General features: G+C 35.0%; 1 protein-coding gene across 2 annotated transcripts in view; it reads left to right on the forward strand.

The window, feature by feature from the left end:
• Positions 1-168: 168 nt before the first annotated feature.
• LOC139118842 (unconventional myosin-XVI-like) overlaps positions 169-26,112 on the forward strand; it is a 70,934-nt gene continuing 44,990 nt past the window's right edge. For both annotated transcript variants that reach the window (XM_070682338.1, XM_070682339.1), the window contains exons 1-6: positions 169-402; positions 3,217-3,479; positions 7,874-7,944; positions 19,751-19,894; positions 22,132-22,240; positions 22,728-22,852. In XM_070682338.1, coding sequence (XP_070538439.1) covers positions 3,257-3,479; positions 7,874-7,944; positions 19,751-19,894; positions 22,132-22,240; positions 22,728-22,852 — 672 coding nt within the window. In that variant the 5' untranslated portion in view covers positions 169-402; positions 3,217-3,256. The remainder of the gene's footprint in view (positions 403-3,216; positions 3,480-7,873; positions 7,945-19,750; positions 19,895-22,131; positions 22,241-22,727; positions 22,853-26,112) is intronic.

The raw sequence follows: 26,112 nt of genomic DNA on the forward strand, positions 1-26,112 counted from the left end.
GGCTATTTTTGACCAGCGCCCCCTTGAGTTAATTATAGATCTTTCAACTTTCGTCGGTAGGGCTCTGCTTGCTCGGCGCGCTAGCGGTATGTGACGTAAGCAAGGTACGAGAACGCCCAACACCTGTGCAGTGCAGAATCCCTGCGATGTTTATTTCCGGGTTCCGGGGAATTTATGTGGATCCCTCGTCATGCGTAACCCAGTACAGTGTAACTTTGACACAGGACACGTTAGAAGAAGTCACGCAGCCGCTGGTCGGCTCGTTTAAACTATCCGTCACGCTGGTATGACCTCCGGTGCAAGAATATAAGCGCGATTTTGAAGAGACTGGTTTAACGAATACCTTTTTGTCTGCTGAACCACAGGACCGTGATTTTACCAAACTTGGCTGGCTGACTGCTCGTAAGTTGTTTTACTAAGCTTTGGTATGCATGTCATATAAACATCACACGTAGACCGCATGCTCAGCGCATCAAGAAAGACTGACACGGTGTAATCCATCGTAATCTGGGAGTGAGCTTTTCCATGTGAAGGGCCAAGGTGAAGCCCTTCACAAGTTTAGGGACCGTGGTATTTACTGTGCACTGTAAAGCACCTGCAAAGCATGGTTTCAGTCTCAGTGACTCAAACGGCGTGCGATATACAACAGCGAAAGAAGTTGGTGTAGTATTAGAGTCACAATCACCGACGACGTGCTGGAATGTCAAAAAAGTACCGCGTACCGTTCTCTGGCTGGCAATAGTAGTACACACCAAAGACAGATCGATTCCAGTATGGATTTGTCCAAGTGTACTTCATTCAGTCAGTGTACGTCATGTCGGTGAAAATATCCTTAACCAAACTAAATAAACATTTATAATGACTTCCAACAGAAAAAAAAAACTTCTTTAGTATACGGAAACATTCCTCGTGCAGCCTTGAATACACCGTTCTCAAAATTTGTACCGCGACTTGAAATTATAATTGCCAGATCTCGGTTTGCAAATAATGACGATGTTTGTTCGACGGGGTGCAACCCACCCAGTATAATACGTCACTATTCCCCACTCTCACGTCATTATTTTTCTCCATTTGTCAGAGACAATTGCCGTTTTATATTAGCTATCTCTTACGTAACGTTAGACATGACATTATTCACCAGAAAGGACAGCCGAGTCATTGGGCAGGTAGTTCGGTATGCGGACGTGGAACGCGGAATTGTTTGTCCCCATAACAAAACAAGAAGCCGTTAGTTGACACACATATGACTATATAAGGCCGACAGTGACTCAATTTCTTTATTCTCACAACACTTTACCGTTTATTTTAGGATGAATGAATGTGACAATCGGTTTCTTTGTATTAGCTTCACCATGTAACATGGAGTGGGCGGATACTCAGTTGAAATTTAGGTGGGACTGAGACCAAAATAGCCTGAATTATCAGGACCATAAGTTCCATGGAAGCCCTTCACTTTCACTTCAGAAACATCCCACTTGTCAGGCTACACCAAAAAGTACATACTTTTGAAGTGGAGATCTTTTCAGTACACAGATATGGTCATTGTCATTACCAAGTGCCTACAGAGTTTCTAAACAAACATCACGTGAAATTTTTTCAAAATCATTAAACATGGTGTAATCTGTAGGTGTCAGGTTTGTTAAGGAGATAAGAGATAGCGAGCACACTATTTATATTCTTTTACTTTGCAGACCTTGTGATATTACTTTTGAGAATTTATTGTGGTTTTGTGTGCAAAGAATGCAAGCTTCTTCGCTGTAATAATTTATTTCAAAGATGTAATACTTTATTGAAGTATTTCTCATATCTGTATTTTTAACTGCAATGTGCGATATTGATTATATAAGAGTTTGTTTTGGTGACTCATCTTGATAATTGCTATCAGATCCCTATAGTGGTGATACAGTGATTCAGAAGTAAAGAAAACATTTGAATTTAATTCGTTTCTACGTTTCTCTAAAAAGTTTTCTCAAAGTGCTTTCTCACACTGGTGCCTCACGGAAGCACCAATGTGACACATTGAAAATGCCATCAGTGGTAACGTGTCTCATAACGTAATAATAATGAAACCCTGGCACAATTCATGGACACACTGCGCCTTTAAAATTTTTTTCTTGTCTGATGGAAAAAGACGGCAACTCAACAAGGCACATCATACAGTTTAGACATGTTTTATGAACAGATATAGAAACATATAAAGTTTCAACACCATCTGTTAGGATCAGTCAATTCAGCATGTGGAGTATTCGTGTAATCCATAAACCTAGGCATCTCTGTTAATTTACTTAGTTTCTTTGGTAAAATATTATATCCTATACATCTTCTTGATACATTGTTTATACCTCAGACAGCTTTAATTCTTCTTTTTTTGAAGTCTCTTGGCACAAAGTGTCCATTGGAACAGAGCTGATATTTTCTGTTTTCCAAGCTTTAATAACCCTCTTCCAGCCAGACAGTATCTGGTCCCCATATGCAAATTCAGTGAAAAGTGGTATTGAGCCAAAGCCAAATGTATTTTCACCCACTTGGCTTGGGTCTGTTATTGTGGCTGTAGTCTGTAAAAGAATCATGTTTATAGTATTTGTGATTACAAGGGCCTTCAACTGTTCAAATTTTTGTTAAAATGCACCATATATAGTGTACGTGCTTCACCAGTTTTAGCCAACTCAGCCTGCTTCTGTGAAAGGACTCGGGCAGTAATTGTTACTATGAATTTGCAAACTTAACAATGTGCAGGGCCTACCAAGCACTTTCCCTTGAAGGACCAGACACATATGCATAAGCATAATATTTTTATATTTTTGTGAGTCAGCACAACCACTTTGTTGACTACTTTATATTGTAAAGCAAGGCAGGACCATGTTTCTATCACATAGTACACCTGTAATGAGTTAGTTGTTGAAACTGTCTTCATGATGCTTCATTGTATAAGTCTGCAGACCAGGTGAGTACGGGTATGTATGACCCTGAGTCAATTCAAACTGTATTCATTAAACCTGCATGCTTTCTTTTGCCATTTTGAATGGATAGCTCTCAGGCAAACAAAGACGTAACCTTTTGTCATTGGAACAAAATCAATTATGTATAAAAATAATTTCATAAGATATGAAAACACAATCCCTCTTGTTTTCCTGTCCTTGTTGTGTCTCCATTTCATGCGATGTCAATATTTTCCAAAAAGTAGCTCAGTATTATCCTTTTATTTTGTTGTTATAGTCCTATTTTTGCTTGAGTAACCAGCGACCTCGGAGTAACCATGGAGATAGACCAGTCAATACTGGAGACCCTGCCCAGGGAGCAGAGGATGAAGATTGCCAAGAAGATGAGGCAGGAACAGATCCGGCGATACAACGAGAAACAGAAGGAACTGGCAAAGCAGGAAAAGGCACAGCCCCATCCGCAAAAAGGAACCACCAAGGTGAAGTTCGGCAATCATGAGCTGCTCAGAGATGCGGTGGTCAGATTTGATGACAGAGAAGGTGAGAGTCTGGGCTGATCACATCCATTTTAAATCTCTTTATATCTATTCATGATGAAGGACATTATATTGCGTTTATTGTATTTGCTTTTTGTTATTTAAACTTTGCTCAACATATATGGTAATGTTACCTAAAATGGAAGAGGTGAAACAAAGGAAGTTAGTTTTCAATAAGAATATGGCAGGGATTTTAACTATCTTTTACACAAGAACCTCTCTGAAATTTCAGCATTAACTAACCCCCTCCCCCCAAAAAAAACTTACCAAAAAAAAAAAAAAAAAAAAAAAAAAAAAGAAAAAAATCTCCCAAAAAATAAAAAACTCAACAAAACAAAGAACCCAAAAAGACCCAAAGACAAACAAATGTTGTGGACTTGCCATCTTCAAATACCAACTCCTAAACCTCTTAAACGTTTACTGCACCACCTTAGTGAAGTCAATTGTCCTGAACAAGACCTGCTTTAAGGTCGAATGCGCCTTCTGGACAGATATTTGGACTCTCAAGCTTTTACAATTCTTTTTTGATCTACCACTTGTTGTTGGGGTATAGCTCTTGGAGTAAGTAAAATTTTCACCATCTTATATTTTCATAAAATCGAAAATTGTATTTTTCCCCATTAAGGTAGTATATTGCGTCTCGAAAGTGAATGACTTACACTTTTGCTCAAATTTTCCTAAATAAAACTTCCAACCATTCTCTTTCAAAATCAAGAATAAAAATCGGAGGTCACTGTGCAAATTTTGGTACTAGAGAAACAAATTACTCAAGTTTTACCGATATTTAATATTCAAAATGGCCGCCATCCCTATGTTAACTCTATTGAGAAAAATAAAAGTTTCAAATTTCAAAAAACTCAGCCGATGAAAAGTTTTTGTACACCAACAGCTTGACAATTAACTCTCACCAAGTGGTAGATCAGAAAAGAATTGTAAAAGTTTAAGAGTCCAAATATCTGTCCCCGAGGCGTGTTCTATCTTAAGACAGGCAAAGTGGCCACTTTGAGTTTCAAATATCGGTAAATGTAAGGTCAGCTGTTTCTCTTCAGGTGCCAAAATGTGCACGGTAATGCCTGATTATTATGCTTGATTTGGTAAGAGAATGGTTGAAGGTTTCACTGGGGAAAGTTTGAGAAAGAGGTAAAGTCTTTCACTTTTGAGGTGCACACTATGTTCAATTGACTGGCAGAAATGACTTTCCTTTCATGTTAATTGGGCAAAAGGACCCTTACCCATCATGCAACAGTCGTAATATGACTGTGATGAAAGAGTGCAAAAGAATAAAGTTCGCATGTAAGTGTCAAATCTTGGTGAATATTTTTAGTGTCCACCATTTACTGAGTAATCACATACAATGATTACATTGAACTCTACATGGCAGTGACCGATAGGGAAATGATAATGAAACAGCTTGTGGTAGATTAGCTTTTTGATTATGTAGGAATTTGTAGATTATTAGTGATTAAGTATTATAAAACAAGATGAGAGGGGATGTTTTGAATGAGTCACACACACAACAGGATGGCAGATTTTTCCTGTGAGCTTACATTTTATCAATGTTATGGTGCTGAAACTTTTTTATTTAATCTGTTGCATTTAAGAATATAGTATACAGTGTGGCAGTGTGTGGTTGGTGGCACACAGGAATGTGTTAATAAAGTGTTGCCAAAATGATTGTGTGTCTAGACTTATTCCTTTGGCAACAACGACTGCATTCAGACCAAAATGAAACCATGTGTTTCCTGTAATATGTATGAGAATTAAGTACCGGTAGGGTATAGTTGATTGTGAACTTGCATTATAAGTTTGCTTGCTATAACCTGAAACGATAGCAAAATTAGGCAAATTCACTGTATTTGGTGGAAATCCATAAGAAACAAGATGTAGCAATCAACAGGGTTGAAAGAGAGTGGGTTTGTTTACTTGAAACACATACTTTTGGGTTTACCCTACTAGTCATGCAGACACCATTGACACACTATATGCTGAGTGTTCTGATACATTTTCTGGAAGATTGAACAATTAACTTGAAGGTTAAGTAAGCAGTCATCCCAGATCCCAGACTGGCAGAGCCTTTGAACAAACCGGTGCACTTACAATTTTATAATTTAATTATGTAAAATGTACCAAGACGAATGTGTAATGCATTTTTAGAAAATAAACGATAGCAGTTGTAATGATATTAATAATAATACTGGTGTTGGGTGCCAACGAATATAAAAGATATAATGTACATTGTTAAAATGGTGAATGCAGCTAGGACCACCCAGACTATTACACCTTTGAGTGCTGTAATTTTCTCCCTACAGAATTTTAGTGCAACATTTTACCAACTTTGATGATTTTTTTCAGTAATGTGATCGATAATTTTGGATTAAATTGATATCACTTTTTATTGGCCACAGTTTTTGATCAAAATTTAGGGAAATATTCTGAAGAAGATTTACTGGGTTATATTTTATAAAGACAACAAAACTTGACTTTGGCACTCAAAGGGTTAAAGGTTACAAGGCCACTGGATTATACCCTGACAGTGGTCTGCTGGACCACTCTGCAGTGAACAGATTTTCACATCTTTGAACTGCATTTAATATGCGACAAAAATCTACACAAGCCAACAATAAAGTGACTGGTGATCAAGTCAGGAGCAACTTAATTTAAGAAATACACTGTTTTTACCAAGACAAACTGAAAACAAGTTATTAACACAATATCCATTTTTTTTTAATTTTTCAAAAAAATGGTTTGCATTTGATTTCTACTGTAACATTTTGGATTAATGACTCTTCAATAGGTCAGAAAAGTAATAATACTTTTCAGACAATTTCAAAAAAAATATTTAGTGTTGGTCAAAAACAATTACCTTTCTCATTGTGCAGATTATTTGAGGAATATGAAATTGGGATTAAGTGATTGTATTTATCACTATACGATATCCTATTACCTTAAAATTCATCAACAGATGGTCAACTTCTATTGACGCAGCTTGCCGTGATCAAATCAATAATTCTTGATTTTCTGACAGACCTAACCCTTTTTTTGTCACTGGATTTGTTGCTTCGGTAAAGTCACGTTCATGAAAACAAGGCGGAGGAAATTGAAAACATCAGGTAGTGGTCAAGACAGATATTTTTAGCATGTTATAAATGTTGGTTCGCTGTTATGTACAGAATATGTACTTTTTCCTGAAATTCAAGGGTCGAAATTTTGTCTTGAAGGTAGTAATACTGTAATTGCTCCTCAAAATTGAAAGACTTAAGCTTTTGCTAAAACTTTTCATAAGGAAACTTTAAAATCAAGTAACAGATTTGAAATCACAAATAAAATTCAGGGGTCACCATGCATAGCTTGGTACTAGAGAAACAAATTACCCAATATTTACCGACGCTGAAATTCACAATGGCCGACATGCCTGTGTTAATTCTATAAGGAAAAATCAAATTTCAATTTTCACAAAAATAAGCCAATGAAAACTTTACTTACTTCACGAGCTTCAAAACGAGCCCCTACGAAGGGTAGACCTAAAAGCTACTCTTAAAGTTTAAAAGTCCCATATCTGTCCCGAGGCACATTTCAGCTTAACTATTTCTAGCGGAATGTTTGAAATGTTTGGCAAATTGTTAAAAAAGTAGAGTTGACCGCAACAGCCTGGAAAGAGAACAGATGTGCCATAATGTTAAAAACCTTTAGGGGAAAAATGTCAGCTGACCAGAGATGCTACAAAGAACTTGTAAGAAAAATTAAGGAGGGGCATTCTGTTTTTAACAAACGATGTCAAGTAATGTTATGGGCACAAGGAAATCTCATATGAGAATATATATTTTTTGCACTTGTCAAGAGTCTTCAAGTGCCGTGCCAAAAAAATGAATGTATACAGTAATTTCCTTTTTCATTTTATTTGACTCTGTCAGTGAAGTATGTTCCGAAATTCTTTTACCCATATTAAACAACAGTGTGACTATTTCATGAGTAACTTGGTATCAATATTTAACCTCATGTGAAATCTTTTCCTTTCCTGTTTTGTGAAATATTGAAGTCAAAACAAACAGAAGGGAGCCCTCAGCAGGTCATCCTCAGAACTTGAGATGCGTTGCCACACCCTAACATCTCAGGCAGTCCCTCAGATTTATCTCCTTACTCCCCCCCTTTGCTATGAATAGTGTGGTCCTGCAATTAAGTTTGCCGGTCAGAATGTTTGTATCTCAGCCACGCTGGTAAGAGAGAGAAAGAGAGAGTGAGAGAGCAATGATGTCAAAGCCACGGTTGTTTATCTCAAAAAGAGATCGCAATAATCTATCGCGTTCATATTAAATAATCTCCTCTCGGAGAGAGAGAGAGAAAGAAAAGAGACTGAGACCATGGCTTGGCGTTTTACATGGAAATCTGCTTTCTCCTCAGTGCTGAAGCTGCTGGATCAGGGTGTGGATCCCAACACGGTAACCATCACCGGAACATCTGTGCTACACCAGGTAAGAAACAAACACGTCAAGCTCTGCACATTGAACATCTCCATACAGGTATCTACGTGTACCAATACGTATCTCATAGTTACACACCCTTGCATCTCTGTGTCAATGTTGTATTACATTTCTGTATATTGTTTATCTAAATAAATGGTTGTCAATATGTGTACCCTATAATGTGTTTTTACTTAGATGTATTATTATTGTTTATGCATACATACTGCATATATATATATATATATATATATATATATATATATATATATATATATATATATATATATATATATATATATATATATATATATATATATATATATATATATATATATATATGCACACAAATATTTTTCTTTTTGATGGTAACATAAAATGATATGAAAACACAGTGCTGTAATCAGTGTTGAACACATGTATGGTAAGTCGGCATTCTGTTCACATTGCAAAATTTTCAAAGAAACGTGATGTGAAAATTTCATGAACATATCAAGTAAGACAAGAACTTGTTGAATGGATTGACCCCAAGTCCTGAGGTCATTCACGGAGATTTTCATAAGTTTAGACTGGAAAGACGACTAGGGAACAGAGGATCCACCTTAAATTTAATGGCTGTGTATGTCTTTATGTATAATCTAAAAAGGAAAGTGCCATTTAGTCATCACATATTCAAATTATTGTACCTGAAAAAAAATCACAAAAATTTCTTGTTTTGACTTTCCCTGAATAGGTGTAGTGAATAATGAAAACACATATTGAGCATTTTTGTTTCAGTCGGAACCAATTATTGGTCAATGGTCAAATTAGTCCTTGTTATTTTAGATAAAGTTTGATGATTGTGTTTGAGGTCACTAAGAGATCTTCAGATTATTATCGCTGAAGATAAGTCATGTGACCTGTATTATCAGGTACTGTAGTTCATAACTGATTTTGATTAAGATTTGATAAGCCATGGTATTTAAATGGGAATGTATTAAACACTCCACCTCCTGTGCTGTTACCACTGAAATAACCAGTCTGTCATGAAATGATCTGATCAACCTATTTCTGGAAGTTGTTGTATTCCCAGGGAAGTTTTTGGGGAGAATGTGAACTGTGGTTGATTTCACATGTTGTACGAATAAATTTGTTTCATTTTCCACGGCAACTGACCAGCTAGTGGTAGAGGTGCTACTTCTTAAATGCCTGCTTAACTCCCAGCAACCAGATATTGCCCTGTCAGTTGGTATAGGCAAATCCCTTTGTCTGGGTATGTGAACTAGAAAATTTCACCCCACGAGCACTCACGAGAGATATGGCACCCCTCCATCATGTGCAAAGAGTCTGGATAGCAAACTATAGAGCGATATAACTTTTCAACATTGTTTTCACCAATATCTGTTTCGCATTCAAATACAGTTTCTTTGAACGCTGATATATATTCTGTAGCCTGTCAACAGAGCTTTACACATTAGAAATATTTACACTTAAAATTGTTGGCTAATGATAAACAGGTCTGAAGAGAGATTTAATTTTCAACTGTATAACAATGTATGTTATGCATTTATAGGTTTAAAGTTTGTGAGCCAAATGTGGAATTTTAATATGTTGGGGCAGATCAAGATATTTCAGTCGTTACAATTAGAACTTACGTCAAAAGTTATAGCTACTGCTTCTTTGACGAGTATTCATAAAAAATTTGAGGCAGATTTTTGACATTGATAATGAATTTGGTAACCAATATTTCGAATAACTTATAAAAATATATTGAATTTAAGCTACTGAAGTACTTTTATCATAATACTGGAAGTTACATATCCAGCTTGCACAATAATGTAATTTTGTCTGATTGTAAGGGTAACAGTATTGACAATAGTGAAGTGAAAAAATACACAATAACTTACTAGTACTGAACAACTGTTAGTTATCCCTAAAAGCTCCTGGCACTACGTACAAAGTACAATTCATTTGATTATTGAACAGTTAGATTGAAATCATTGTCACTTTTCTCCAGCAAAGTAATCGAGAGTTCGAGGAAAAAAACTAGGTGTATTGTTGGTAGGTAGTGTCTGTATTTGATGAAACTTGACTCTACAGGTGAAATGAGATAACTACTTCTAATCTAGGGTAGTTCAACCTATCAACGCCATGGTTTGATCCAGACCCATTGTTATCAATGGTGAGTGTGGACCTGTCCACAGGGGATAGGGGATGAACAGGTTAAAATAAGGTAAAGAAGACACTTAGCATTATCATTAACTTTATCCTATGAGAAATAGCGGGATTAACTTTGGAAGACCTTTGAATCAAGGCTGTGTGTTTCCTGCCATTAGTTTATCACTGTCAATAGTTACAAAACTAATGAAGAATGCCAAAAGGCACTCAACATCTTCAGAAATGAATACAAATCACTGAACACCTGTGACTTGATTTTGGCCACAGCAAGATGTAAACCAACTTTGCAAGCATGCATTGATTTTAGTCATCAACTCTCCACAATTGTGTTTTGAAATTTCATCTTACATGCTCGTTCACCTCATGTTGTACACTTTTCCAGAAACGCTTTCGTAACTTACAGAAACACCCTCAACAATTTTAATTATTGAAGATTTTTGCTGTTTGTAAGTTCTTGTTGATGAAAGAAAAAGCAAGAACTGTCAGTAAGAGAAGAAATCCCATGAAATCCAAGTGACAACTGATGTATTTCATTTTCAACCACCAGTTTTGTCAGTAGGTGCCGTTCATCATTTAAAGGTCCAGTAGCTGAAACTTTTGATAATTTATTCACTATTTTTTGTTTTTCATGTCAACTACAGTTGCTTGTTCTACTCCCCAAAGCATGTTGAAACACCCACTATTTAGTTTTTCAACACAGTGTCTGTATGTGTAAAATGCAATGTTATTGTTTACATTTAAACTCTTGTCCGGACCAGAATTCACTTGTCAACAGTGATAATGCAGTCTACACTTGTACAAGCTGAGTTGACAAGGTGAATACTGTGTGTGTTATCATGCTTTTGGTAGTAGAATAAAAAAACTGTAGAGACATTAAAAAAACAAAAATAGTGAAATAAAAATCATCAAAAGTTCCATCTTACTGGTACCGTAAATGCTGACAGTTGGACAGGAAAAATGCTTACAAATTTGGAGCTGCTAAAACATTTTGACAAGAAGAAATTAGTGTTGAAGATTAAGTCAGTCAGTCATGTAATGTAACATACATGTATTTTATATGACATATTTTAAGAAGAAGAGTAAAAACAAGATCGGATTCTTTCATAGAACAACAGTTTATAATGAAAATATTATGAAAAGTTACAGCTATTGTCTCTCGAACTCAAAAAATCCTTGGAAGAAAATCTGAAATACACCCATGTCAAATTAAAGCTTGACTATTCATCATGATGCATATTGTTTTTACGATTGATTTTGTACAGTTCACGTGCAGGCAGTGTCTTGATGTGCGAAGTTTTGTATGATGAAACTTCAGTTCAATTGCACAAAATCAGAATGAAACGTTGGAAAAGTGAGTTTTACCCTCAGGGACGAAATACAAAATAAAGTGGGACAAGCAACATCCAAGAGCACATATTACAACATGGAGGAAGGAGGGAAGTTTAGATTGTGCACCCCCAGTTCCTCATGAACTGGTCCGCATTTACCATTGATAAGAATTGGTTTTGAGCCAAACCATTGTGGTGAAAGGGTTAAATTCAGACACTTTGACCGTAATAACTGTTCAGGAAAAGACCATTTTGATTTAGAACAACAGTAAAATGCAAAAACCACTTATCCCAGACAACAAGAGTGGATAAAACATCTTTCAGCCACAATAGGCAAGTTAACCATGCTGATTCAAAGTGACCTTTGACCTCACTCTTTTGTATTTTTTTACATTGAGAAAGACCATTGTGTTTGTTCAGCAACAGTAATTGCTCCAGGCATTTTGCTTTCATCAGCAGATTAAAGATGTTCAAAGATTACCCTAATGAGCATGCATAATAAGATCCCATTTCATTCTAAATTTTGATGACGTTAAACACGTGCAGTGTAAAAAAACATGACTATGAAAACATATATATATATATATATATATATATATAATATATATATATATATATATATATATATATATATATATATATATATATATATATATATCAAACATTTGTTTACTTATTTAAATATGTAAATGTTATAATTATGTATGTATATATATATTTATATATATATATAAATATATATATATATATATATATATATATATATATATATATATATATATATATATATATATATATATATATATAATATATATATAATATATATATATATATATATTACATGAATATGAATGTATATGATGTTGCTATTTACACAAATGTATTTATAGAGAATATTATGCTTAGGCCAGAGAAAAAAAAAATCTTGTTCATCGGATTTTTTGGACCAAGTCCCAGGAGCGGCGAGCGAAATTTTTTTTTTTTAATTTTTTTTTGGCCGAAGGTAAACGCGGTTCTCTGGCATTTCTGCACAGATGCAGACGAGGCAAGATAACTGTTTCCCTTTTTACCAGAAATATCTCAGACAAGAAACACTGATACTGGTAACTGAATTCAATACTATATTTCCCAACAATAAACGATGTTAGTGTTTGCACAACATATTCTGAGTATTCTTGACCGCAGACATCCGGGAACTTGCGGTTTTTCACGTCATTTTTGTGTCACACTACCGTGAGAACAAAATATTGAAGTGTGGATTTTTCAACCTTTACACCAGTATTCAAAGTTTCAACATTATGTCAATGATAAACACTAAGTTCTGTCCCTTGTCACATAATTTCTGCATTGTTCACTGTCCTGTATAGTCAAATCCCAATTCACCTCACTCGCGTACGTGAGGTGAAAGTGACGTCACTCCGCGTTCAAGAATTTCAACATTCTTTCAGAATAAAACTGAAATGTACAGCAAATCACTGAAATCCAACAATTCAGTATTGTCCTTTAATATTGTCCTGGTGGGACCTAGCATCTGAGTTTTTTCATTTTACTTTGGCCCCATGTTTTGGCCACTTTACCACTGTCTCTACACATTTTACACAATGGTCTAACAACACTTTACTGTGATCGGAGTGAAGTTATATACTGGTAGTCATCATTCAGATCGTACTTTAACATCGACGCAACCATGTGTTTTGTCATTGCCGTAAATTGTTATACTTTCGATGCAATTTCAATCAGATGCACCGTCCATCTGCTGTCACGATCTTGTGGAAAAAATGCCGAACGTAATATCAGGACAAACACTGAGTAGCGTCTTTTGAACTAACTGTTGGCCATCACGTCGAATGTTGGTGATCAAATTAATACTCATGATGTGACATGTACTAACCTTTACAAAACGAGGAAATGCGGAAGTAAGAATTTGCCGCGATCAAAAAAAAAAAAAAAATCCAAATATGCCAAAGTAGAAGCGGCGAATCCGATGAACAATTTATTTTTTCTTCCTGGCCTTATATACCTTTAGATTTGTGCATTCTAATTGACATGAGTTAAATTTTGCTCAAACATTAAAGCAGTATGTTTTTAGACATTTTCTACCATTGGCTTGAACAGATTTTGCTTGTCTTTGTCTCATACACTTGGGAAGCACCAAGTACCATTGATGAGGTACTGCCCACATATCTGGAGTGTTTTATGACGTGTTTGAATTTGTAACAGGAAATGAAAATCCAAGCTCAACTGGTATCTGTTACGTTTGATTAGAAGACAAGTTCTAGTGATTTTTCACCAAAATAATCTTTCAATGACGACATCAATGCAAATTTAGGATATGTTTGAAAACTGTTCGGCATTTAGAAAAAGTCTTCACTGCTCTGTCAAGTGTGTGAGCTAATCTTGCTGTTTTTGTACCCGGACGTAACAAAAGTTTTGAGGCTACAGAATTATTCCCTCACAAAAACAGAGTGAGATACAACCTTCTTAACTCTGTACTGAGCAAGCCCGAGTCGCCATTGTTGTTATGCTTTCTGTCGACCAGGTTCATTGTTCAATGCCATTAACCCTCATCCCACCACGCCTCTCACTTCCCAATCTGCCAAGTCAGTAAAAAGTGATAGTATTGAGTTAAAACCTTTATTTATTTTCACCCACTGTAGCATGGTATGTTATATAACAGGTTTATTCAGTAAATATAATGTTCACAGTATCTCTGTTTTCAGAGGCCTTTAAAACTTTTGAGCCTCTGTTAAAATGAATCATATTGGACTATGCCTGATTGGTTTTAACCAACCTCATAGAGGATGACATTTAAATTTGGCAGGATGAGGAGTAACTAAACTGAACAAGCAAAGAACGATGGTATTTCTGAAGAGCAGTAATCACAAGGTGTTGATTGTCCCTAAAATAACAGTCACTGTACTCACCTAGATTATTTAGAAATCTTATTTTGCATTGATGCGTGTTTACTGTGTTGCTTCTAGCCTGAGGCTGTTCAAGTGTGTACTATAATGGAGCCGATTTTTTTTCCCTTGCATTCACCTGATATTTATGAATATAATAATTCGTTTGCACATAGTAATACTAATATCAATTACTTTTACTTTAATATTTCTTAAATTTTGATAATACTAATAGTTGTTACAAAAGTAATGGAAACAAGCAAATATCCAAGATTTACAGAATATATTTAAAATTCAAAATGGCCGCCATCCCTGTGTTAACTCTATGGAGAAAAATAAATTTTTTAGATTATGAAAAACTAAGCAAGCGAAAAGTTTTCTTACACCAAGAGCTTTAAAATGAACCCCAACAAGTGGTATGGCAGAAAAAAATTGTAAAAGTTTGAGTGTCTGAACATCTGTCCCTGAGGTGCGTTCTACCGCAAGATTGAACTGAAGGAAAAAACACATATGCTGTATGTACACTACCTTTCTCATGCTCCATCTCTCTGTTTTTTTCTCTCCGTTAAATTTACATGCCACAGTAAAGAAGCTCATGACATTTTAATTTTCAATCGGACACGAAGATTTTATGTTCCAATAAAATGCGTATTAAGTGGTGCTTGTGGTTACATGCTGATGTTTTTAGATGGAATTCCTGTGATGAACTCTGTCCCTTGGGGTGAAATCTATTTTATCGATTGTTATCTATGTTACCACTAAATAAGTAAAATTCAATATTTTATTTTGAATTTTGATCAGCCCACTGCGGGGCCAAAGGCCCCCCATTTTGTTTCATATTAGCGTGTCCCTTTTTCGCTGCACATACGTTGTGTACGCGTACAGTGAGTCAAATCCGCCTTTGACGGTATGTATTAAATTTCGCCAAATGTCCACGCTGCACAGCTTAATATTGATGGAAAAGTTGCAGATTCAATTTCCTCATATGTTGACCTTTCCATTATGATATTTTGGCAATAATTTCATGAAGGAATTATGAAAATACATATGTGCTAATTATTCATATGAAAAAATAGGTGAAAACACAGTCAACAGCCAAACGATCGTTAACTCGTCATTTCATAAAAATAAGAGGGAAACTCAAAAAAGTAAAACGATAGAGTTTTAGTTAACCTTCATGAGATATGCTATTTCAAATATCGTAAGAAATTACAGCGAAATGAAAAAGTTAAACCAATGGGTTTTTTCAGATATATTTTTCATTTTACGACGCGGCGAATAAGCTTGATTTCCCGTAGAAAACAATGGCGCGTAATATACCGAACAGATTGCACACTTCTCGTCGGTTCAAATTCCTCAATTTTGAACGAATAATGATGAAAATTGACCTGGTGATCCTTTGATTAATATACAAAATTCCTATCGTTTTAGATTTTTAAATATCTTCACGAAAATTGTTTTATTTGAATTTTATTTATTCCGATCACTGAAATATACTGTTGCCATCAATAATTTGGCGAGCTGACGGCGTGTACATATGCAGAACACGGGCCTTAAATTGACGCATTTTTATCAGTATGCATCTCGTAAGATGTACAGACCAAATGCATGTCATGTTGTTGTAATTTATACCAAATTTTGGCGAAAATCAGCAATGAAAATTCCAGTAAATTTGAAAAATAACACAGAACGGAGGCGAACGGGCACAGACTCTCCACTGTAATCGTGCAGTGAACGTTATCGATCGATATCTTTTTATCGGAAATTGATACATTGTTGTCGTGCTCACTCGCAGGTCATATTCAGCTCACAATGGCGCCAAACTTGCAAAGAGCGCCAAAATGTGAACGCATCGCAAAAACTGTAAAAAAGTGTCGACGATTCAATCTAAGTACAAGAAACCAACGGATACGTTGATTTTATGCTATCTAAGTCAATATATACGGGTTATGTGGACATATTAATGATTTGACCTCGACACATGAACCTGTACGCCAGCAGATTTCGATCGATATTCTATTGAAAATAAATTGATACAATGTTCGCTGTCGTCACTAGCAACCGGTTGAAAGCACTCTCAGGTAGAATATATGCTTCGCGGAATACGAAACATTCAGGCATACGTTCGTCCCGCAGTGGCCATGCATATACATTTTAGATAGATCTGGTGCAATTGGATAAGGTGTTCACAACCATGAAAATTCTGATCATGAATGGAATTTTTTCGACCTTACCACGAAAGCCCATTTTTTGTACTTCTACAGTTACTGGCAAAATCATAATTTTAAACACAGGCTGAAATGACATCATTAATTTTCATTGGCATGTGCATAAATATATAAATATCCTTGTTCCATTTTGGCTAAAATTGATTTCAAGAATTGATCAGAGATATATGAAGACTATATGAAGAGCACTACCTGTGTTGTAAAGCAAAGACGGCACAAAAACTACCGATACTTGGGCGTAACCTACACAATGAAGTTAGGGATTATCTTCGCTTTTGCAGGTCATGACATTTATAATTTATTAATATTATTATGCAGAGCAAGATGCCCAAAGGTGTAGAATAGCAAAAGTTACACCCAGATTATGGTGTATATGCTTTTGTGATTTTTTCCACATTTCGGGGTTCTGTATGTTCAACTCAGCCCTATTCTTGATTGAATATGTTTTAGTTATGATCCAAATGTTGTAAAGAAGTGTCGAAAATGTTCATGATAAATATTTCTTTAAATTCTCAGTTGTAGTGTAATGTGAATCATTGCAACTGAAAAAAATCAGAAATTACTTGATGGTTTATATATTGATTATTAGAGCTGTATTTTTGTTGTTTTTTTGGGGGGGGGGAGGGGGATGGGGGCGCTGGGGGTACAAATCCCTGCTTGACTTTGGAGGTCAAAATGAGGTCAGAGTTCAAAGGGTTAATGCATCAACCAGCTCGATACTGAATAGTATCCCAGGTGTTTCATTGAAAAGCAAAAATAATTACACTTATTTTAGAGTATAGTATTGAAAAATATCGAAAAATGGTACTTTGCAACATCTGTTATTAAGATCGAAACTTTGTTTATGGTTCCTACCTTAAACTGCTGCTTGGGTTATTTTGAAAAAAAAAAAATAATCATGTGTCTATTAACATCATCCAGTGTCTTGAGTATTACTGTATTCAGTGTTAAATCTACAATCACAATATTTCTATTTATACTAAATATTACTGGCAGTTACATTTTTGTTTTCGAAGGTTTTTACAGATTGTGAAGACACCTCAATACATAAAGCACTGTGTCTGTATGTACATGTCTGTCATCAGGATACATAAACTTGTCTTACTCTTATCATATCACCCCTGTTTGCAAGTGTAGAGGCCTTGGAGTACCATTGGAGAAAATAGGGTTAGACCATAGTGTGATACAGACAGGGTTTTTCCTGTCCATTTAAAGCATCACATACATTACCAGATAGACGAAGTTATTCCAATTTGAACAGGTTATTTTATTCCATTATGGTAATTGTAATACTTCTATCCTAAAAGCTGTCATGAAGAGTTGTTTGGATCTTGATGTCGCTGGTTACTGATAATTTTAATTCAATATCTTATGTAAAACTTTAAATTACCATTTCATTGCAATTTATGAAATCAATATTTCATGGAATTTTGTTCATCCTTTTATTAGAGTATGCTTTATTTTCAGTGCTATTTTTAAGTTTAGTGGGATTTTTTTCACCATTTTATGTCTGTCAGGCTTCCATAGTTGACAGACATGCATTGAGGTGCAAAATATGGTAACAAAATATAATGCTAAAGGCTTTCTTGTTAAGTTTTTGTGTAACTACAGCTGTGAGTACAAAAACGTGTGAAATTAGGATGAAAGTTGTGTGATCAGATAAAGGTGACAGCTAATCACAAATTTTAGGTTAGAGTTTTTCAAATCATATTACAAAAGTGAAGGATGCCAAAAGAATACCTTATATGTGCTTGTCAGCGAATTGCTCGTCATTGTAAATTTTATGTACATCAACATGAAATTTCTGTCACCAATAGAAAAATGAGTACCTATATATATATATGTATGGGCCAGGGTTCATAGATTTCCTATTTGAATTTTGAATAACATGCAAGATTTTTTTTCAGTCTGCGTTTTAACATATTTTAAAGGTAAATTACTTCCTTAATTTCTACTCCAATTCCTTTTAAGGTAGAATGTGCCTCGGGGACAGCTATTTGGACTCTCACATGTTTAAAGTTTTTTTCTAATCTTCCGCTTGCAGGGGTTTATTTTAAAGCTCTTGGTGTAAGAAAACTTTTCGCCATCTTAGTTTTTCAAAAATTGAAAATATTTTTTTTTATCCATAGAGCTAACACAGGATTGGCAGCCATTTTAAATTTCAAAGTTCGGTAAATCTTACGTAATTTGATATTCTAGTACAAAAATTTGCACGGTGACCCCTGAATTTTATTCTTGATTTTGAAAGAGAATGGTTGAAGTTTACTTTGAGGAAAGTTTGAGCAAAAGTTTAAGTCTCTGTTACTTTCAAGGGCATACGACCTTAAATTGATACAAGTCTACACACTGGCATATATACACACTCAGCTATAAGTATCGCACATATGTCCACTCATAGAAGCCACATAAATTTGTTGGTAAAAATTGATTTGTTTGGATCAGGAAAACCCATGCAATGCAAAAGATGGGATCCTAAAGGGAACAGGGTTGCTCTTTGTGGAATTCATTAATTCAGTTTTATGCATATAGTATTGTAGATATTATAGTATTATAGTAATTATTGTGTTGTCTAGTATCATGAAATATGCTGACCAAGATGTCGACAAGACGTGAAACCTTCGGCTCCAGTTGCAGACCAGTCTGAAAGTAGATATATAAGAAATGACAATATCTGGTATCCACCAGTTCAAATGATACTAATGAGATGATAGCTGTTCTAATAATGTTTAGCATTGAAGGGACACTGTGCTCTCTGTTTTCATGGCTAATTTATTATGCACCTTGACATCCATTTAATCTAAATCATTCCAAACTGTTTGCTTTCTGCTCTAATCAGTTCCATCATCCAGTGGAACATCGTCTGTGTAACGCGTACAAAGTTCCTGTTTGACACTCATATTATGCTCCAACATTGAATCCATTATGATTTTAGAGTATTGATTTTTTTCTCAAAATGAACAAAAAAATTGCCATAAAACTATGACTTGCCCTTATAAAGCATTGAACATGCAACTGAGGAGTGGCCAATTTTTTCATGCCAAGATACTGTACATTCACACATACATACAAGAACCAGCCTTGTTATATTGTATATAACTATTGAGTGACAAATTGACAGATGAAAAAAGCATTATAATCCTTTTCATTCAATTTTGACACACTTCGAAGTTAACAGCTGCTTTCCTTTTTCCTTTTTACTTCACAGTGTTGTATGGATGACAACCTCACCGCTGCGGAAACTCTGATCTTGAAAGGTGCTGATGTAAATCGCCAAGACGACGACTGGTGGACGCCATTACATGTCGCTAGTGCCTGTGACAACCCAGAACTTGTTGCCTTACTTCTATCAGTAAGTTCCCACCATATTGAACAGAAGTTTGTCACCTTATTCTCTACCCGTCTCCGTCTGTATATATGTGTGTATATACATACATATATGCACATACATACCCATGTTACGGTATATCTACCTCATTGTATTTTGAAAATTTGGTTGAATGTGTAAAATTACAGTATATCACATAAATCCAATGAAAAAATTGTTATATTTAGAAAATCAGTTTTCATTATCAGTTTTCAATGAATTAGTTTGTACTGCACTACTATAGTATTGCATGTATGTAGTACATGACGCTCATCATATTGTGTGGTAACAGAAAATCTGTCTTTATCATTTAAAGAAAAAAATACGGGATACAAAAAATACGGGATACCTCTGTACTGAAAAGCATCTATCCATCTGCCAGTGACAGGGAAGCTTAAAGTGTCATGTGATTTAAACAGAATTACAGGAACCCATGAACACATAGAATTAACTAACAGTCGTCACACAAAGATTTTCCTTTTCTATTTCTGGCATGAAGGTTTAATTTTAATTTGATTTACGCATACGTCATTCTTGATGGTAGTCTTGGTATCTTTTGATGACAAAATCTAGGTCGAATTATAATTTGCATAAAAGGAAACCCATGTACGGTAAGTCGGCGAGATGTTTTTTGCCAGTGATACAAAGATAAAAATTTGATGCCCATCACAGTTGTGTTTCTTTCACCAGCGGTGTATATTTCAATAGGCAACTCCCTGATTTGGGTGTGGTGGCCATATGGTGTATTCTGAAATGGGTTTCTTTGGGGCTAAATAGATTTTTTTTTATCAATAAAGGGTTAAAATGGGTGTGGGTGTGTCAAGTACTCTGATGACATTATCTGTGAATTGAACATGTTCTTAAATTTTCACTCACAGTATGGCTTCAGAACTTCCGGCTCAAATCAATCGAGTAATGTTACTAAAATATTTATATGTGATCTACAAAATTTGAACTAATTTCTCAGAGCACATCCAAGGTTGAATAAATTTTCCATGCCGTGCTTGAGGCACTTCCGTCCAATTGAGAACGAGAAATCCCATCAAGTACAATCTTGACCTTTCAAAAGTCTGCCCCAGGTCAAACATTAGTGCTTGAAAGATTTTCTCCTGTAGGTGACTATGACAACTGCCAGCTATCTTTTTCACTATTTTTGTGGTAGTTGTCTTTGATACAGAAACAGAATTAGGATATCGTCATCATTATTAGTACAATGATTATGATGATCTGTAAATGGTAAAAAAATACCATGTGTGTGAAAAAAAGAGTGAACAATGTTCCTTAGCTGTGTTTTAACCCTTTTTCCAACATATTTTGGTATAACCCTATTGTGTTTTATGGTAAAGTTATACTTTAAAAGGGAAGTTGGGGTGGGTGGGGTAGAAAGCAGGGATGTGAAGGTAAATTTCAGAGCTGTTCAATGTTCGACCCAGTCTTCAACCAAAGTATCTCGAGTTTATTGATCAATCTTGAAATGTTTTAGTTTGTTGGCGAAAAAAATGAATAAAATTTTGAACAAACATCTGACCTGAATAAGACATAAAACAAAATTCTGTTAAAATGGTAAAATTTCAACCTCCTTGTAACCAATATTTGGTAGGCTATTCATAGAATGATGTTTCATAATAACTGTCATTTTCATTTACACTTTTTATCCAAACTTAATTTCTGAAAGCATGGGTTTTATTAAACTACATTTCCCATGCAGGTCCATCCACCCTTTTGAAAAATATGGGTATTTATTTGAAGTCTGCGTGGTGAATGGGATAGAAGAGTATACCAAAAAGTGTTGTCTAACCCAACCCACTTGTCACCATGGTTTGGTCCAAACCCAATGTTTACAATGGTGATTGTGGACCCGTTTACTAGGAATTCGGGTGAACAGGTTAAGTTTGCAGGGCATAGACTTGCAAAATAGGAATAGGTTTTTGAACAAATCTTTAATTTGTGAGGCAAATCGGCATCAATAGGCGGCCATGGCGGGTAGTCCTCAGAAGGTGTAATGATATAATCCGTAGATGATTCAATTTTGATAGCCTCAGAAAAGTAGCAAGCCAAAATTCATGAAGAACCTCACAATTTTGCCATTGTCTGGGCAAAAATTAATACACAGGGTCTTTGGCTGGTCCATTTTTGTCCCTGCCTGATACTGTGATGTTTCTGGAACAAAGTTAGAGTAAATTTAGTATTAACTTTTTTTGTTCCTTCTTTACGTATTTCAGAATGGTGCTGATGCTTCGATACTGGACATCGATGGCAACTTTGCTGTGGACCATGCACCACCCGACAGTGAAACCAAGATGATCATAGAGAGACATATGCAGGAACAAGGTACGACAGATGTCAAGTTTTTGAACACATTTGCTCTGTCTTTTCTTGAAAAAAATATGCTAGGTGCTAGAACTGGACAAATTTGAAACAGTTGTCTTAGCAATATGTCTAAAGTGGCTCAAAATATGCAAATATGGTAAAAATCACTTTTCTGAGAAGAAAACTTGTCAGATAATTGTAATATCAAATACTTTCTTTTGAGTTGAAATCATTGATGATTTTCTGACTTTCATACAAACAGCAGATTAGAAAAGTATTGTAAAAGTTTAAGTCTCTGAAAATGTGTCCCTGAGGCTCATCCTTGCGTATTGAAGAAAGCCATGGTTGCATTATTCTCAGAGTTGATATCTAAATCAGTTGGTATTTGCATGTTGACACAGTTTCCGTAATATTAAAAGTTACAGTGGAGATGATATGCAAATTGGTTGTTTTGCGTATCAAAGTTTGCTAAATTTACTGAACACCACTGTATATTCGATGACAATAGGGTTGGACGGAAACAGACTGAAGCAGATTCGACAGCATCAAGCGAAGACCATGTTGTCAGACGTCAAGAATTTGGTCGCCATTAGGGGTGACGTCAATGCCACGAATCACAGAGGAGCAACTCTGGTAAGTTGAAGTTTTTAATCAATATTTGTCAAGAAAAAGGGCAACGTTTGTGATTAATTTATTTTTCACATTAAAAATTTATAAATAAACCATGTCTTTCACATCTGAGAGACTGAATTTCGAAAACCTCTTCTCTGAAAAAAGTATGAGAGCATGATTGCTTAGCTTAACGTTATTTTTTTTTATTTTCTCAAATATACATCAAAGACATTAGTCGAAAAAAGAATTTAGACGTCCTGATAAATGTGTAGTCCTATTGTATTTTTTTTGTAGTTTGACGTCATTAAATGCTTGAACTTTCTGTCGAGAAGCACAACTTAAAGCCCTTTAGTCAACTCTGTCAAAAGCTCTCACATACAATGATGTCAAATTAGGAAAAATGTTTTTGTGTATTTTCAGTCATCGGATTCATTTGTCATTCATATCAGTGAATGTAACCTTAAATATGTGAAATTCTAAATGTTCTCAGTAAGACACAAAATCTTGGTATTGGTATATTTTCCCCAGTAAAAATCTGTATACTTTTGTCTCTTTTTGTTTGTTTGTGTTGAAATAACCAACATGTGAATTAACCCTCAATCTGTTCTGCAAAATTTGTAACTTTTATAAAAACGTTGTGATAGAAAGCTGTAGAGCAAAACATGCACATCACAAGACTTGTAGATGTGTTGACTATATGGGATAATATTGAGAAGTGATGTCAGATGTTCGGAAAAGTGTGAGCACATGGCCCACCCTGCTATACATATTGTAATTTCTGTTCAACTGTCCACCTATATCATAATAAATAAACACTGTGTTTCTCACAGTACAGTTAGAATATACTGGCATCAGATCTTGGGAAAGGATGTGCAAAAGTGAGAGAACATTGGACAACAAGTATATACAGCAGAAACAAGCCTCAGCAGTAATATCTTTACATTTTGTAACCATTGAGTTATGTCTCTTAAATTTGCACATTTAACTGTGATATATCCATTTTAATTAGAATTGTTGTGCAAGCAGTACCGGTATGTGAAATTGACCCTTAGATGTATTGTCACTTAGCTCTGAAAACTTTAGTCTTTTATTAAAGTGTACAAAGTAAATGTTGATGGACTTTGTTGTTTTCTAGATGCCAAATCTAATGCTTACCATTTTTAAATGTGGAATCAGAAAATTTTAAATGTTATTTTTCCCCATACAGTTAACACAAGAATGGTGGCCATTTTGAATTTCAGAGAGAGTAAATATTTAATAATTTGTTTCTCTAGCTAATATCAGGTTTTGCAAGGTGACCGTTGATGTTTATCGTTTATTCAGAAAGGGAGCTGTCGAAAGTTTCCTTATGAAAAGTAACGTTCAAGCAAAGATTGAAGTCTTTCAGTTTTTGGGCGTGGTGTACCTTTAAGTGTTTCCTCCGCTTTTATGTGCGGTATATCCAAAATATTCACAGACTATAGTATTGCTCTATTTGGTTGTCTTCAAGAAAGCTGAAAAGATGTATCTTTGTAGTATGAGTTGCATATGTTTTGTAACATAAAAGGGATCATGGAATCTCTGTAAAGGTTCGGTCAGTTTTATTATCTCATCTCCACCAGAAGCATCTTTCTTTGTTATGATGAAATTGAATTTTGAATTTTGAAAACAGAGTTTATACTAAGTGATGTCACTGGAGATTTTACCAGGCTCTGAACAATGTCTTGAAAGTTCAGCTGAACCTTGACTTTTGGAAATCATTCATTCTGTCGACTCAGAAATAATGATAGCCTCCAGGCAAGATTTTGGAAAATTGTACTCCTGCTGTGATTGGAAGATCAGATTTTTTTTTGAAGTTGCCTTGTGATTTCGAAGGCTATATGGTATAGTCTTACAGTTAATATCAAGCAAACTTCACCGGTACCAGACCTTAAGGCAGTGTTCCCTGTAGTTTAAATGATATGTCACTTTGACACAAAACAATTTCACATATGAAACCTTATATATATATATATATATATATATATATATATATATATATATATATATATATATATATATATATATATATATATATATATATATATATATATATATATATATATATATATATATATATATATATATGGCTTGCAGGGACAGTAGCTGTAACATTAGGTAATTTTTTGATTGTTTTTGTTTTCTATGTCCTTTGCAAGATCTTGTTCTACTCTCCAAAGCATGGTAGAACACCTTCTATTTAGTTTTTCAACACATCTGTAAATGTGAAATGCACTGTTATTGTTTACTTGTGAATTCTAGTCCAGACTTGAATTCATTTGTCAACAATAACACCTGTGCAAGCTGAGTACTCTTTATCTCAATGTGCTTCGGGGGAGGAGGGGATGGGGGGGATGGGGGGGTAGAACCAGAAAACGTCGTTACATGTAATATTAACCCACTGAGTACCAAAGTCAATTTTTTGTTGCCTTAAATTTATAAAATATCACCCCAGACAATTTTTTTTTAGATCCAGACAATAATTTCTTGGATTTTTCCCAAAATTTTGATCAAAATCTTCAGCCAATGGAAATTGATGTCCATATGGTACACAATTATCAAAAATCTATGGAAAAATTCATAAAAATTTGGAAAATGTTGCACTTGAATTTTGGCGGGCAAAATTACAACACTCAAAGGGTTAAAAATATAAAACGGTGATAAAAGTAATCAAAAGATACCGCTACTGGCCCTTTAGAAAAAGAGATTTCTTGAAACAGACTTAAATTTAAGAGTTTGAGAGGAATAAGCAAGCATGCGGATATTATTGTCCGATTGGATTTAAAATATGTGATGACAACTTCTTATTTACCCCTTCTGTCTTCAAGAAAGTGAGATGTTGGTGTTGCAAGAAAGGAGCTTTTTCTTGCTTCGAGAAACGTAAGATAAAAAGCAGAAGATGCCTTTTGAAGAAATTTTAGAAGTCTTAAGAATATCACAATTCTTTTTGGTCTTCATCATCTCTGCTTCTTGTGAATAAATAAACTTTCGGATGTTTTATTTCTGTGAAAAGTAAATAACTTGATGTTTTCCTGTAAGTTAACTCAGAGAACAAGATACATACTGTATTTACATTCTGGTATTAAAGCTCGAATGGTTATACTGACACAGTGGTTTCAATATCAGTATTAAAATTTGACTTGATGTGCTTCTGTGATACTAAATTTTGCATTATGACCCTAGATTTTTGTTCTTTTATCATATAACATGTAGTTTAAAGTTTCCATGAGTAAAGTCATCCGATAATGATGAAGGCATTTTTT

Source organism: Ptychodera flava, chromosome 19 (genome assembly GCF_041260155.1).
Source record: "Ptychodera flava strain L36383 chromosome 19, AS_Pfla_20210202, whole genome shotgun sequence".
In the NCBI taxonomy this organism is placed as follows: Eukaryota; Metazoa; Hemichordata; class Enteropneusta; family Ptychoderidae; genus Ptychodera; species Ptychodera flava.